The sequence below is a fragment of the Euphorbia lathyris genome, chromosome 6, assembly GCF_963576675.1.
Source record: "Euphorbia lathyris chromosome 6, ddEupLath1.1, whole genome shotgun sequence".
Taxonomy (NCBI): domain Eukaryota; kingdom Viridiplantae; phylum Streptophyta; class Magnoliopsida; order Malpighiales; family Euphorbiaceae; genus Euphorbia; species Euphorbia lathyris.
The window spans coordinates 1,505,139-1,520,956 of NC_088915.1; the positions used below are offsets into that span (position 1 = coordinate 1,505,139).

The 15,818-nt window shown below is 35.0% G+C and overlaps 1 protein-coding gene and 1 long non-coding RNA gene across 2 annotated transcripts; both read right to left on the reverse strand.

Annotated features, from left to right (window-relative positions):
- Positions 1–1,642: 1,642 nt before the first annotated feature.
- LOC136232107 (uncharacterized) lies at positions 1,643–3,041 on the reverse strand. The gene is made up of 4 exons (XM_066021142.1): positions 2,365–3,041; positions 2,150–2,284; positions 1,880–2,062; positions 1,643–1,788 (listed from the first exon to the last, which is right to left on the reverse strand). Exons 1-4 carry the CDS (start codon positions 2,389–2,391, stop codon positions 1,684–1,686), a joined length of 450 nt encoding a protein of 149 aa, XP_065877214.1. The 5' UTR covers positions 2,392–3,041; the 3' UTR covers positions 1,643–1,683.
- Positions 3,042–4,223: 1,182 nt separating this feature from the next.
- LOC136234202 (uncharacterized) lies at positions 4,224–6,437 on the reverse strand. The gene is made up of 4 exons (XR_010691108.1): positions 6,242–6,437; positions 5,904–5,999; positions 5,549–5,656; positions 4,224–4,984 (listed from the first exon to the last, which is right to left on the reverse strand). It is a non-coding gene; the product is annotated as an uncharacterized lncRNA (long non-coding RNA).
- Positions 6,438–15,818: the final 9,381 nt, after the last annotated feature.

A 15,818-nucleotide genomic window follows, 5' to 3' on the forward strand; every position in this document is an offset into this window, starting at 1 on the left:
TGATTCAAGTAAACACATAGCTCTATTTGTGTCCGTATCATCCAAATTTGAATTATCTTTTGCAATTGCCCTGTACAGGTCTTTTTTCAGGAATCCTACATCTTTCCAGTGACCAGTTTTTTCTACAAAGTAATTGTAACATTGAAATGTATTAATTCCGGCTCTTTTCATTGAAAATGCATGCTCCTTGGTAGAATCATCGATTTTTCTGTGAGACCTCAGAAATATTTTTTCGCTCTCTGTTGGTAGTTTGTGTGTATGGCTAGTCTCGAAGCATTTAACTATCCAATTTTTTTTCTTTTTTATCCATATTAATTCTGAACTGCGCTTCACACATCAATCTTGTTACAGGACGTACTTCCCGAGTCCTATTTTCTGTATTACAATATTTTGCTTCTCGTTTACCTTCGCAAGAGCAAACTCAACTTCTAACAATTATATCATTGTTTTTGTCTTTCCTTTTTAACTTTTTCCTAACGCTAAATCCCACAAGCTTTGCATATAACGTATAAAAAGATTCAGCTTAGTTAACACTTACAAATCTTTTATTATCGAAGTCCGATAACTGTATGTTCATTGGATCTTTATCGATTTGCAGAAAAGCAAGGAGGCTGTTCCATTCTGCAATATCTGGTTCGATCCATTTTCCATCAGCCCCAGTTTCTACAATCAACTCATCTTCGATGACCTCGGTTGTCCCTTCCTCATGTCTTCCCTCAGCGTCTTCATAATCAACAGGCTGTTTGGAGCTCTCCATATCCTTTAAACAATGACAGTTCTTTGAATTCTTTGAGATATGAAAACAATGGTAGTGGAAGTGAAATTTGTTGATAATATGTTTACAGTAATCCGATATAGGGTTTGTGTTTAATTTAAATTGAAATTTTCGTATCCCCAACGATAATAATGGACAGTTTAGTCAAGATTAATTACTTTTTGTAACCCCCAAAACACCTTTATTTTTAGATTATGTAGAATCCTTACAATGAATTGAATTGGAAGAGTTGGTTTGGACGTTTCATTTAAAATAGAGAGGTTGGTGTTTCGAACCCCAAAAATCTCATTTTTATTTTTTGAGTAATTTATATTTGTTTAAACTTATAATTTTTAGTGAGAATATGAAATATTAATCACTCCCTATTTATATTTTTTTGAACTTATAATTTTTAAAAAGAATATGAAATATTAGTCCCACCCTTTGGTACTATATGATTGAATATGAAATATTAATCACTCCCTTTGGTACTATATGATTGAACTTCACTTTTTAAAAATGATATGAAACAGTAATCCATCCATTTGGTATTATATGACGTTTTAGAAATATTAATTTGTGTTTTTTTACATGTTGTTTTGTATAAAATTAATGTGGTAAATTATTCATGTTATTAGTATTACTAATATTGTATTAGCATAACGAAAAGAACGGAGCAAGTCGTTACAATGTTTATGTTAAATATTTTTAATTATCAAATAAGTGCAATTATTCTAACATAATTGAATTATTTAAGTATTAGAGAATTAAGAATTGGCAATTTGTGAAGCATTAAGAATAAATATTAACAACAACAAAAAAAAATAATACATATATCAAAACGATTCTAATGATACGTACAACCAATTAATCCGCACGTAGTAATTCGTTCACAATAGTTTTCAAAAAAACACAATAACGATTGTAATTCAAATAAATGATTGTACTTTTTCTAATAGTTCGGTTTTTATCTTATTGTAGTCGGACTTCGCAATCCACCAAGCTATTCGACACCTTTCTTTATTAGAATTGAACTACAAAACAAACGGAAGAAAAATATAATTAATAAAGTGTAATGTATGTACTAAAAAAAACTGAATTCTCAATTGATATTATAAATATTACCTGAAAAGTGCTTGAATGAAACTGACAATGCTTGATCATAAATAAAATGACAAACACTCCACAGTCGAAATTATTTGGTTGTCTAGGAACATTTTTTCCACGGACAACTTTAAAGCTAACGAAGTTGTAATCTGCGGGTTTGCTTTTTAGTTGTTCCTTAAAGCCCATGTCTAAAGCACGTAACTGCATTTATTCATATACATTATTTTATATCAAGATAATAATTGTTTTGTGAACTGGAGTAGCATTAAAAAAACAAATAAAACTTACAATGTCAACAATCAAATTCTTTTGAAATATTGGTCTATCGGGAAGAGCCAACGAATCCCAAACTTCTACTACTCTCTTGTCTATTAAAATTTGGGGTAGAATGAAGTGACTGCTATGTAAAATAGGGATATAAATCTGAAAGACGTCTTCAACATTAGAATTTGAGCATTAGAATTATATACAAAACTTGAAGTTATTTCTATCTAGCTGCTTACTTCATTGCATTCGTGAAGTTCCCCCATGTAGCGCTCGAAATATTTCAAACGTTCCCATATTTTGGACAATGGTATATTGTAATTAGGCAAGTGTGGTTGCTGTGTTTGGAGAAATATAAAAGGTTGGTACTCACAATGACATATAAGTGTATCAAAACAAAAATTATAAAAAAAATTCTACCGTAATTCTTGCCGGTAGATACCAGTTTCTTTTTCCACCTTTTCCTGCTGTTGACCTTGCATGGTCCGTCAATAATGATGACACCATTGTAACAACCTGTTAATATGTAAAAAGATCAACACCATATATTATATTCAATATTTTAGAGTTAATTAGAATCTTGTTGTTCTCCTGTTTTACAAACAAGGTAGGATCACAGCAGCTTCTTTCGAACCCTTCTTTGACGAAGTATCCTTCAATTCTACTAAACCATGCCCTTGGAGCTTGCTTTAAGCCATAAAGAGCTTTGTTTAGTTTGTATACTTTGTTCTCCTCTCCCTTAACTTCATAGCCTTATGGCTGAGCGACGTAGACGTCTTCTTTGAGTTCTCCATGCAGAAATGCGCTTTTAACGTCTAGTTGAAACAGCTTCCAACCATTTTTCGCTGCTACTGCAATTACCATGCGAATAGTATCCCATCGTGCTACTGGTGCAAAGACCTCATTGTAGTCAATTCCCTTTTCTTGAGCATACCCTTTTTCCACGAGGCGTGCTTTACATTTGTCAATCTTTCCATTTTCGTTCAGCTTGGTTCGATACACCCACTTGACACCTATCACCTTCACTTCCAAAGGAGCCTTTACAAGTTCCCAAGTTTGATTTTTCTTTATTGATTCGATTTCAAGATCCATTGCATCCCTCCATTTCATCAATTTTGCTGCTTGTTCATAGAAAATGGGATCAGCAGATATACATAGAGCAAAGTTTTGTACCTCATCTTCAAAGAATCCTTCTCCACTTGTGTAATCTTCTAAGTAGGCAGGAGCTCTTCGTTCTCTGATTGAGAAAGATGAATTAGAGGTATTGTTGGGGCTGGAATCCAGTGAGTTAGAGCTGGAACTTGCTGAATTTGGAACATCACTGTTGGAGCTTGAATTTTCTGCGTCATTGGAGGTGATGTCTTCATCTACATCTGTTGTATTTTCTTCATCTAAATCTGCTTCTTCTTCACTTTCATCTCCTTGATTGTGGGCTTCTTCATATTCTTCTCCCCAATCAAGTACATCAGTAGTCTCCTCTTTTGTTTTTGCCCAATCCCATCTTTCATCTTCTTCAAAGATGACATCTCTGCTGATGGTTACTTTCTTTCTGAAAGGATTAATCAGCTTATATCCTTTGGACTCCACACTGTAGCCGATTAGGACTAATTTCTGACTTTTTGCATCTAACTTCAATCTCTTTGCATCAGGTACATGAACATTTCCAATGCAGCCAAAGACCCTGAAATATTCAATGTTAGGTTTCAAATCGCTCCAACATTCTTCTGGAGTTTTATTTTTCACAGAGGCAGTGGGACTCCGATTGAGAATGTGACATGTCCACTTTGCAGCATCTGGCCAAAGCATTTTGGGCATTTGGTTTTCTTCAAGCAAGCATCTCACCATATTGAGGATTGTACGGTTTTTACGCTCCGCAACTCCGTTTTGTTGAGGCGTATACGCCGTAGTAAGCTGTCTTCTTATGCCTTGTGTTTTGCAAAATTCTGAAAATTCTTTGGAGTTGAATTCTCCTCCTCTATCTGTTCTTAAGCTGCACATTGATAGACCACACTCTTTCTCCACCAATATTTTGAAATTTTTGAAAGTCACAAAAGCTTCACTCTTTTCGTTCAGAAAATAAACCCACAGCTTTCGACTAAAGTCATCTATGAATGTTAATATGTACCTCTTTTGACTGTAGGAGGCAGGCGAAATAGGACCGCAAATGTCTGAGTGTATGAGCTGTAATTTCTTTGTGGCTCTCCAATTACTCTTCTTTGAAATGGCTACTCTGTGTTGTTTTCCCATCATGCAACTTGTACATTTTTTTGTTGGGGTTTTGATGTTTGGCAGCCCTCGAACCATCTCTTTGTTGTGCAGCAATGCTAGATTTTTATAGCTCAGATGCCCAAATCTTTGATGCCAAATTTCACTCGATTCTTCAATTTGTGCGTTGAAGCAAGAAGGTGATATCATGAGAATGTTTGCAATAACTACAAACATTTTGTTTGCTGTCATTTCGCTTTTCATTATAACACCACGGGTCGGATGATATAACTTGCACACTCCATGTTTGATAAGAATGGTGATTCCTCGTTCTTGTAATTGACCTATACTCAGCAGGTTATTACGCAATTCAGGTACATAAAAAACATCACTCACAATTTGGATTTGGCCTCCAACTTCGAGCTTGATACTCCCTTTCCCCATCACCATCAGCTTGGAATCATTCCCAAGTTTAACAGAATGCTTAAAAACTTCATCAAGTCGTGTGAACCACTCTTTGTTTCCTGACATGTGGTTCGAACATCCAGAATCAAGAAACCAGATCCCTTTCCTTTTGTCTTGCTTGAGATCAACTTGCGCCATTAACAACATCTCATCTTCATCATCAATCTCGGCATAGGCCATTGGAGTGTACTGCAAGAAAAAACAAGGGAAGTATTGAGAACATTAAATAATCAGTTTAAGGTCTCCTCAAAATGAATCCCCTATATACATAAGAAGGTCCCAAGATGACACTGGAAAAAGGGATTGACCTCGTCGTTTTCTTAATTACTTGTTAGTTTCTTTTTTTTAAAGTATGAAACGACAAGATTGAATATATTATGGATCCTTTAAAATTCGCCAGAAAAACCAATTGGCATCCGGAATATTAAGAATGTCCCATTATCTTGCTTAATTATTATTAAGCCTCTAAGAGTGGATTTCAGCAAAGTTCAATAAGGACCACAAAAACCAATTTCAGGAGGCCAAAAGATATTATATTAGATAAAGAAAAGGAACCAAAACAAAATAAGAAAACATATAATAAATTTTATATATGCTCAAATGTATAAATATAAAAATGCAGGTGTTTATATAAATTTAGGCCTCTAAACCGATCAAAAAATACAATGAGCCAATCAATAAAACCAAGTGTTGCCAAACAAAAATTAATGGTTAACATAAACAAGAAATTAGAAATTCTAAACCTCAACTTACTTGCAACCAATAGTTATTGTTTTCGCCGGCCACGTTTTGCAATCAGTGCTACAATATCCTTTTTTTACTTTGGAAGATGTTGACTTCTGTTTTTCACCATTACTCTTCCTGCACCCATTCTCAAATATAATCAGCTAATTTATCAAAGAATGCTTGCCGAATTCTATTTTGAGATTTGATGAAAAGGATTACTCATTAAAGATAACATTTACTATTTACAATTCATTAAACATAAAACTTAGTATACTATGATGATATTCAAATTAAATGATACAATACTACCACTAGTGATGGTTTACAATTCAACAAACACCTCAAGACATTTGGAATAAACAATTGTAAGATGGTAAAAAACCTGTCATCTGTGGGAACCATCACTATGGTTGTACGGCGGCTGCTCAATTCGGTTTCCTGGTTTGAAGAAAGTAGGTAGAAATCAGGCTTTCTTTTTCTGCATTTTTGGTCAGCCAGAAAACAAATAAGAATAACTATTGCATCATACAAAATTAAACAAACAAGAAAACAGATAAGAATAATTGTTTGCTCATACAATCATATGCACATCAAAATTAAACAAAAACTAAGAACTGAGTTCATATCAAGTGTAAAAACTGGAAGAATCCTCATCGTGGAATACCCAAATCCAGAAAGAAGAGAAAGCAAACAGCTAAATGAAAAACGAATTAGGGGTACCAAAGCCTTAGTCTTCAAGATGGAATACCCAAATCCTCATCGCGGCATTATCTTCTTTTTTGCCTTTTACTGTTTGGAAATTCTGAATCAAAATGGTTTGTGATCGGTGAGATCCCACCCAAACCTCTCATTATATGCTTGAGAACAGGGAAACAAATTGCTGCGGCGGCTGGAGTTGAAGAAGTCGGAGGCAATATAGAAGAAAGTCTGGATATTTAGGGTTTCAAGGAAGCCCAATGGTCAACCCCCTTTTGGGTTCGGCTATTTACACAATCAATTTAGACTTAATACATTTGTACTTTTGTACTTATTTAAAAAAACAAAAATCAATGGTTAATGTAATTTGAAAAATAAAAATCTACATACTGTGTGAACTTTTTAAATTGACCAATTTACATTTTAAAAATATCTATTTACCTTTTAAATTTTTTAACTTGACAAATTAACACTTTAAAATCTATATACATATATATATAAAACTATCTATTTATCTTTTAAATTTTTTTAAAATAATCTATTAGTTCCATACACATTTTAACTTTTCAAACTATTTCAAAATCACTCTTTATTTCATCATGTAAATTTTAAAAGGTTTTTTTTTTTTTTGAGAAATAAATTTTAAAAGGTTAATACGATACTTTAAACAGACTCAAGGATAAATTGACTATTTTAAAAGTTATGGGGGATAATTGATTTTTTTGAAGAAATTCAAGAGTGATGTATCAATCTTTAGTTTAAATAAAATTTATAAGGTCTATGTTTGATAAAGAACTTTTCGAAGTAAAATTATAACTTTGAGCAACTTCCAGCATCGATGCTTGTATAAATTTTTTAAATCAACCCTTACACAATATAATACCATAAAAGCTAATAATATTAATCAGAAAATACTATGTCATTTTCCCTTTCACATGACACAAGGTACATGACAGACATTTGTTTTAGTGTCGTGTGAATATTTTTCGTGACAGTATTTTAGCTGTATGTCATCTGAAAGCGAAATAAAAAATGCGCTCGATTCTCAGATGACATTACTATTACATAATCCCGTCATCCAAAGAAAACGCGCGTTTTCGTTAAATTTCACTTACTCAACAGATGACACTTCTAATAAATGAATGTCATTGTTTGGCGAAAACAAAAAAGCAGCAAATGGAATTTCACTTACGCGGCCAATCCCCAAATTTTAGGCGCTCTTTTTTTACTAGAATTTCAGCTGATATATAAACCATCTCTCTAATCCCAAACCCCAGTTTAGGTTACGCAAGAGCTTCATCCCTCTCATCCCTCTCTATCTCCATGGCTGATTTGAACATGCAATCACTGGCTGAGCTATAAATACGGTACTGGTAAGTATCTATTGATTTTTGTTGTTCCTTACTCTCTCTTTTCCTCATCCGATTTACTTTTGTGTATGTCGATTTCAGCAGTTGGAATAAGGATCTATTGATTTCAGAGCTATGATTTAAAGGGTTAGATCTCTCGCTTAGATACTGATTTTATTGTATTCATTGTTAGATTCACCGCTGAAATTCTTGGGTCATTATTTTTTTTTACCTAGGGCAATACAGTGCCGGTTGCTGAAGATGTTCTAATTTCTTTTTATTTGAACATAATATTTGCAGGGATAGTAAAAATGCTACATGCGAAGGCTGACTGAAGATGTTGTCATTCAGTTCTTGTGTTTAGCATATGGGAAGATTTCTTTAACTTATTGAGTATATATTGTTGTTATGTTGGTTTGAACTGATTGGTTGCATGTATGATGTTGTTGTGGGTGGTGCTGCTGAGATAGGTTTGCAATATATCTTCCACTTGGATTGTTATCTGAATGAGTATGTGTATGTATATGAACATAGAACTCATTGATTTAGGAAACTAGCCTGATTTTGAGTATACATATATATATATATATATATATATTGTTATGTGGGTTTGAACTGAAGGATTACATATATGTATGATGTTGTGGGTGATGATGAAATGATTGGTATGAACTGATTGGTTAGATATAACTGATTAGGCATACTCTAAAGCTTTGAATATTCATTGTGATTGGCAACACTCTTACACCTATGAGTTATACTGATAGAAGTGATTGAGTATGTGTATAAAACATGTTTATGTTTGATGTTCTGTTGATGTTTATGTTTGAGGTTCTGTATGAGTATGTGTACGATTGTTCATTTGGGCATGTAGCTTATTAATCATGCATCAAGTAATAGAGGAACATTGTAAAAGAGTCATTGAGCATGTATGAAGCAAGTATTAAAGGGTAAATTTAGGCTAATTGCATGTACTGATATGGCTTGCAAATGATAAGATATATATAACCATTCTCTTTTTTATTTGAACATGACCTATGATGATAAGTAAGGAATAAGTTGTATGCTTGTTATAGCATGTTCACTTGAATATACATGTCTGCTTGAATAAGTTGTCTACTTGTTATAGCATGTTAGACATACTCCTAAATCTCCATTACTATGTATCATACACTTGGCTTGTTATGCTTATGGAAAAGTGTTTAACATGGTGATGAAGTTGTATGATTCTAACAACACAAGTTTATGACTAAGCTTGTGGTGACAGTATCATACACTTCATCACCATGCTAACTTGATCATGAACTCTACAATCCAAGTGGTATGTACATAATGGTGGCTTTATGATGCTATGAGAACAAGTTTTAGACATGCACGAATAAGTTGTCTATTTGTTATAACATGCTAGGCATACTCTTAAAGCTAAAAATGTTATGAAACCATTCAGGATGGTGATGAGATAAGTTTACAATATACCTTCCACTTGACTTGTTATCTGATTGAAATCATTCAGAATGTTGATGGGTTTTCGATGTTATCAGCATATGAACTTGATATTATGTTTAGGAAGGTAGCTGATCATGCATACTCTTAAAGCTGAAAATGATGAACTTGTCTGATTCTTTTCTATTTTAACATGAGTTATGCTGATGAGACATATGTTTCATGTCAATTTAGCATGTTATGTGTTATGTGTCTATGTGTGAAGCATGTTGGCTTGTTTTATGTTCTGTTTATAAAGTATCTGATTCAAGAATAGACATATGTTTCATATAAATTTAGCATGTTATGTGTTAAGAAGTAGAACTGATTCAATTTAATAGACATAAACGAATAAGTTGACTACTTTGTTATAGCATGTCATGATCCACTTGAATATACATATATATGTCTACTTGAATAAGTTGTCTACTTTGTATTACTTATCAAAAAAAGGATAGCGTGCAAGGGGGCATTATGATGTGACGTGCGAATAGCGTACAAGGGGGGTGTGATGCGCGATTAGAAAGGAGATTTTGATGCTAAAGAAACGCTGGAGCTGGATGGATGGAGTGGAGTACTGGAGGGGCATGGAGCCAGCATTGAAGATCATATTGATTACCAAGTACATTTGTTATCAGTAATCATTCTGTTCTTCAAGAATGGCTCTATGCCCATCCAGTAGTCCACACCATCCAGCTCGGTGTTTCTTTGGCATCCAAATCTCCTTTCTTCAAGAATGTGCAGATGGTAAACAAGGATATCGGGATGATGGGGAACCATTAGAGTTAAATGGCGTCGAATACTGGAGGGGCATGGAGCCAACATTGAAGATCAGATTGATTACCAAGTACATTTGTAATCAGTAATCATTTTGTTCTTCAAGATTGGCTCTATGCCCATCCAGTAGTCCACACCATCTAACTCAATGGTTGCCCAACATCCAAATTTCCTTGTTATTCGCACATCACGCCCCCCTTATACACTATTCGCACGTCACATCATAATGCCCCCCTTGCTTACTATTTGCACATCATATATCCACTACATGCTCTTCAGTCCATCTCCTGGCAGTTGCTACGTAACCTGCCCTGTTTCTGATGTATCGTTCAATAATTCGCTCTCGGCCAGGAAATGGCCCCTCAATGAAGGGCTCTACCAGCAGTCCATAAATATTCCACAGCAGCTATAAAATGCATAGATAATTAAATTAGACCCCAAACATGAGTAGATAAACTAGACCCCAAACATGAATAGATAAATTTACGGGTAAAAAATACATAGATTTACATCTTACCGTGGCAATACTATGGGCAGGGCGATCAAGTAGTTGGGGCATAGAAGCATGCCCCAAGGGACCGATATTAGGATGGTAAATTTAGGTCATGAATATGACCTGCGAACAATAGTAATATCATGAGTGTATTTACAAAGATATGAACTGATTTATGTGTGTTAACAAGTTTATGCATGTTCTTACAACTAGAGGTGTGGAGGGGAAATGGACAGGGAAGTCCATTTGGACTATGAATATACCTCCTTCATAAGGGGTGTTTGGAGGCCCATTCATCACGGCAGTCCATTGCCGCCGATCAGGACCATATATATTGACAAGCCACCTAGGTGCCTCATATCGGAGTTGGTCAATCTGAAACTCAACATTACAATAGAGGTTCCTTACAAGTCTATCCATGCTCGAAATAACAAACTGTAAGTATAGTGTTAGGTTGCCGTGGGTGACTATTGAGAATTGGTAAACGCTTCCTATTTATAATGTGGGTGGGTAAGTGAAGGGTCTCAGAATGGAGAAAGGGTAAAAGGAGATTAATTAGGTCTATCTGTATACGGTATGTAATTAATGAGCATCATCAATTGGTTTTCAGGTATCAAGACTTTGGGGATTCTAGGAGATGATGACTTAGATATGCTTCAGTTCAAGTTGGATTTGGTTTTCCAATCAACACTGACTATATATACAGATTTGGAGATGTACACTAATTGCTTATTTTTTTTACCCTACATTCATTCAGTTATTTGTGTAGTTCAAATGTAAACAGATTATGCGCATTAGTCTCCAGTAAAATTAAAATCATTGATATATAGAAATTCTTGTTCATTTGATAATTATTGTTCATTTCCAGAATCATTTGAAGAAGAAGGCAATGAGTGACATTTACGTTTAAAAAAATATCATCTAAACAACAATAAAAAGATATTAAATTAAAAGAATCTGTCATCTAAAATAAATCTCTTGACATGATTGATTAAGACCTATGCCATCTGATACAAGTTACTACGACAAAAATTATTATAAAAACTCTCACCGTGAATACCAATATGCCAATTTCCCATATAGCGACTTGACATTATTAATTATTAGTATGTCATGTGATGACATTAAAAGTGACGTTAATAAATAAAAAGATTCATCGTAACAATGTTCATATGACAGTACGAAACTAGGCTGATGTCATGTATAGTATCTTCAAATGATAAAACCTAACCGTCGTCTGAAGGTGCAATAGACGGCAGCGAGCCCTGTGACAGATTTATATCTCGCGGGACGATGGTTTTTAACCGTCGTCTGAAGGGGGTTTTGGCGTAGTGAAAATAAAATATGATTAACCATTAATAGGATTCACTTGCAAACACAAATTGAACATCTCATATTTTGACATGTCATTTTTATAGAGATAGTAAAATTACACGTAATTTACGAAAACATTACAAAAATCCAATATAAAATTATTAATGGGTTAAAATTTGTTAAATAGATTTAGAATCCAATTTTTGGAAGATGGTGTTAATTTACTTCCTAATACAAAAATAACATTGAAATTTTAAAATTGTCGTTTTATATTTTTAAATTTCTATCACTAAAAGAGTTTATACATGAATGAAAACAAGATGCTAAATATAATTTCTATCACTAAAAGATTTTGAATTGGGTTAAGTGAATTTAATTTTTTTGCAACCAAAATGAAGCTACCCACTCAAGCTTATCTATGGGTATGATTGTTATAAAACATGGAAGCCAAATCCAGTCCAAGTGAAAATATTGGTTATCTATGGGTATGATTGTTAGAAAACATGGAAGCCAAATCCAGTCCAAGTGAAAATATTGGTTTGGGTTCAAGGGACCAAATCTCCTCTGACCCAAGTTGCTAAATATAAAACTCAAATTCTGTATACTTGCAATTCACAAAGCTGGACTTGAAGAGCGGATACCATCAGATTCGCATTCGGGAGGGAGATGAGTGGAAAACAACTTTTAAAACACGCGAAGGACTGTATGAGTGGCTAGTGATGCCGTTCGGGTTGTCAAATGCACCTAGCACTTTCATGCGAGTTATGAACCAGGTTTTGCGACCTTTTATTGGTACTAGTGTCGTTGTTTATTTTGATGACATTCTAATTTACAGTAATAACCCGCCTGAGCATTTGGCTATTTTGAGGGAGGTTCTCACTGTTTTGAGGAGGGAAAAGTTTATTGCTGCTGTCAAAAAGTGTGTTTTCATGTCAACCAAGGTGCTGTTTCTTGGTTATGTCGTTTCAGATGTGGGTTTGCAGGTGGATGAGTCCAAAATTGAGGTTGTGAGGCACTGGCCCAGGCCCAGTACTATTACGGAAGTTCAAAGTTTTCATGGGCTGGCGTCATTTTATCGGCGTTTCATACCTCATTTTAGTAGTATTATGGCTCCTATTACTGATTGTATGAAGCAGAACGGGAAGTTTGTATGGACCACGGAAGCGGAGTCAGCTTTTGAGCTTCATTCGGATGCTTCCAAAATGGGAATTGGGGCTGTACTCAGCCAGAATAATAGGCCAGTGGCGTATTTTAGTGAAAAGCTGTCAAGTGCTAAACTACGGTACAATACTTATGATGTTGAGTTTTACGCAGTTGTGCATGCCATTAAGCATTGGAGGCATTATTTATTCCAGCGGGAGTTTGTATTGTTCACTGACCATGAAGCGTTAAAGCATTTGCATAGTCAAGACAAAATCTCGGCCAGACATGCGAGATGGGTGGCGTATCTGCAACAGTTCACCTTTGTTTTAAAACATAAATCTAGAGTGACAAACAAGGTGGCGGATATGAAACTGTCGGTTGAGGTATTTGGATTCGACTCTTTCGCTGAATTATATGAAACTGACCCATATTTTGCTGGCGTGTTGACAAAAATACGAGCTGGAGAGCGTACAGGTTACCACCTTCAGGATGGTTTTCTATTCAAGGGCAACCAGTTGTGTGTGCCTGATTGTAGTTGGCGGTTGAAAATTATTGAACAGCTGCACGGAGAAGGTCATGTGGGCCGGGATCGTACCTTGCAGTTAGTTCAAGCCAATTACTTCTGGCCTTCTATCAAAAAAGAAGTGGAGAAACTGGTACAGTGGTGTTGCATTTGTCAAGTTTCGAAGGGGACAGCTACTAATGCAGGATTGTATCGTCCACTTCCTGTTCCTACACAGCCGTGGGTAGACATCAGCATGGACTTTGTGTTGGGGTTGCCACGTACACAGCGAGGTAATGATTCAATTTTTGTCGTGGTGGATCGTTTTTCAAAGATGGTACATTTTATTCTTTGTAAAAAGACAACTGATGCTGTTCAAGTAGCCCAATTTTTCTTCCGAGAGGTTTATAAGCTGCACGGCCTACCAGCAACCATTGTCTGACCGAGACACTCGATTTGTTAGTCATTTCTAGCGTAGTTTGTGGAAAATGGTCAATACGCAATTGAATTTTAGTAGTGCCTACCATCCTCAGACTGATGGGCAAACTGAAGTTGTGAATCGATCCTTAGGCAACTTGTTGCGTTGTTTGATTGGTGACAAGGCTAAAACGTGGGATGTATTGTTGAACAAAGCTGAGTTTGCGCACAACCATGTTGTTAACCGCAGTACGGGATTCAGTCCTTTTGCTGTGGTTTATTCTGTTGTTCCTAGAGGCCCACTTGATTTGGTGTCATTGCCAGATAAGACGCACGTGCATGGGAAGGCAGAAACCTTTGTGAAGAGCTTGGTGGAGGTGCATCAGCAAGTTCATGATAATCTTGTAAAGGCAGCAAGCAATTACAAGACATATGCGGATAAGAAGCATCGCCATGTGGATTTCGAAGTTGGGGATTTTGTTTGGGCTGTTTTGACTAAAGAAAGGTACTCCGTGGGAGATTATAACAAACTGTCTGCCAAAAAGATAGGGCCCGTGGAGATTGTGGAGAAAATCAACCCAAATGCTTACCGGTTGAAGTTGCTTAGTCACATTCGCACTGCGGATGTTTTTAATGTGAAGCACCTGATTCCTTTCTCTGGTGATTCTTCTGATGATGACAATTCGAGGGCGAATTCTGTTCACCCAGGGGAGAATGATGAAGTGGAGCGAGCCTTGAACTATTTGGAGAAAACTAATCTGGTGGCAAAACTGATATTTTGAAGTTAAAACGGGGTTTGTTGGAATTTAGCAATTTCGGACCCTAATCTGATTGGATTCGGCCCATTGGATTGGGCCTCAAAACGGCAGTTTTGTGTTTTTGTCTCATTTTCAATTATTTCCGTGTTTTTTGTTACTTTTCCTTTTAGGTTTCGAATTAGGTTTTATTTTTCAGCCTATATAAAGGCGCGACGTCCCCATTATGTAATCAGTTTTCGATTAATAAAATTTCAGAGTTTATTCTCTTTTTCCAATTTTCGTTAGTCGTGCGCGATTCAACGATAGTTGACGGTTTTAGGCATTGTTCGTGCGCGAACATTCGTTTAAGACGAAAGTCTGTTTATTCCGCTGCATCAGATTCTCAAAGGGAAAGACATCAAATTATGGTGAATCCATAATTTTCTATTCTGTATTTTAATTATTACATCATTTGTTTCTGAGTATTAAAGTATATAGAATTTAAGTGTAAACAACTTATTAGATTTGCAAGAGAAACAAAAGTTCATTTCATTATTTGGATATTCTTGGTTCACTGTCAAGAAGCATCTAGTATCTATTTACGCTTGTTTGCTTGCCATAATCTTCACTTCCTAATTCATATATTTATTTTTAGTTGTACTTTGTGGGGATTTGTAAGGATTTTCTATTTTTTCGCCTACAAACTTTGTACTTTTTGTCATATTGAGTTATTATTATTATTATTATCTTTTTATTATTATTGTGAATGTACCCAAAACATCTCTTTGTGATTTTTTTTCAAAAATACCGATACTTTTATTTAATAAGATTGTGTGTGTTATAAAGTATGAGTCTGATCAATTTAAGACTTATGTGCTCGGAATTTCATATATATAACTTTAAATGTTAAATAATTGTGTTTTCATAATATTAACGGATAAGGTGTAAAAATACCCTTATCTTTTACAGGCAGAAGCAATTTTACCTTTAATATCCAATATGGTGCAATTTTACCTCTGGTGTTGCGAAGATCAATTTTACCCCTAACGTTGGGAAGTTGAGTTGATTTTACATATTATTATATAACACATATTTTACACCCATTGCATATGAGTTCGTTTAAAAACGTGACATTTTCTGTGATTTAATAATTGAATTGGAGATTAAAATGTAAAGTGTAGATGGCAAGTTTAATGGCGACAAGGAAGTTTAATGAATTATTTCTCAAATTGATCAATTGCTCCTGGCTGCCAATGATAGGTACTAAAATTTCACCATTTGAATATTAGTGGTAAAATTACTTCTGAATATAAACGTTACTGGTATTTTTGCACATTATCCCTAATATTACTTTGAGCTCAATTTTTTTTGGAAGAATTATAGCTCC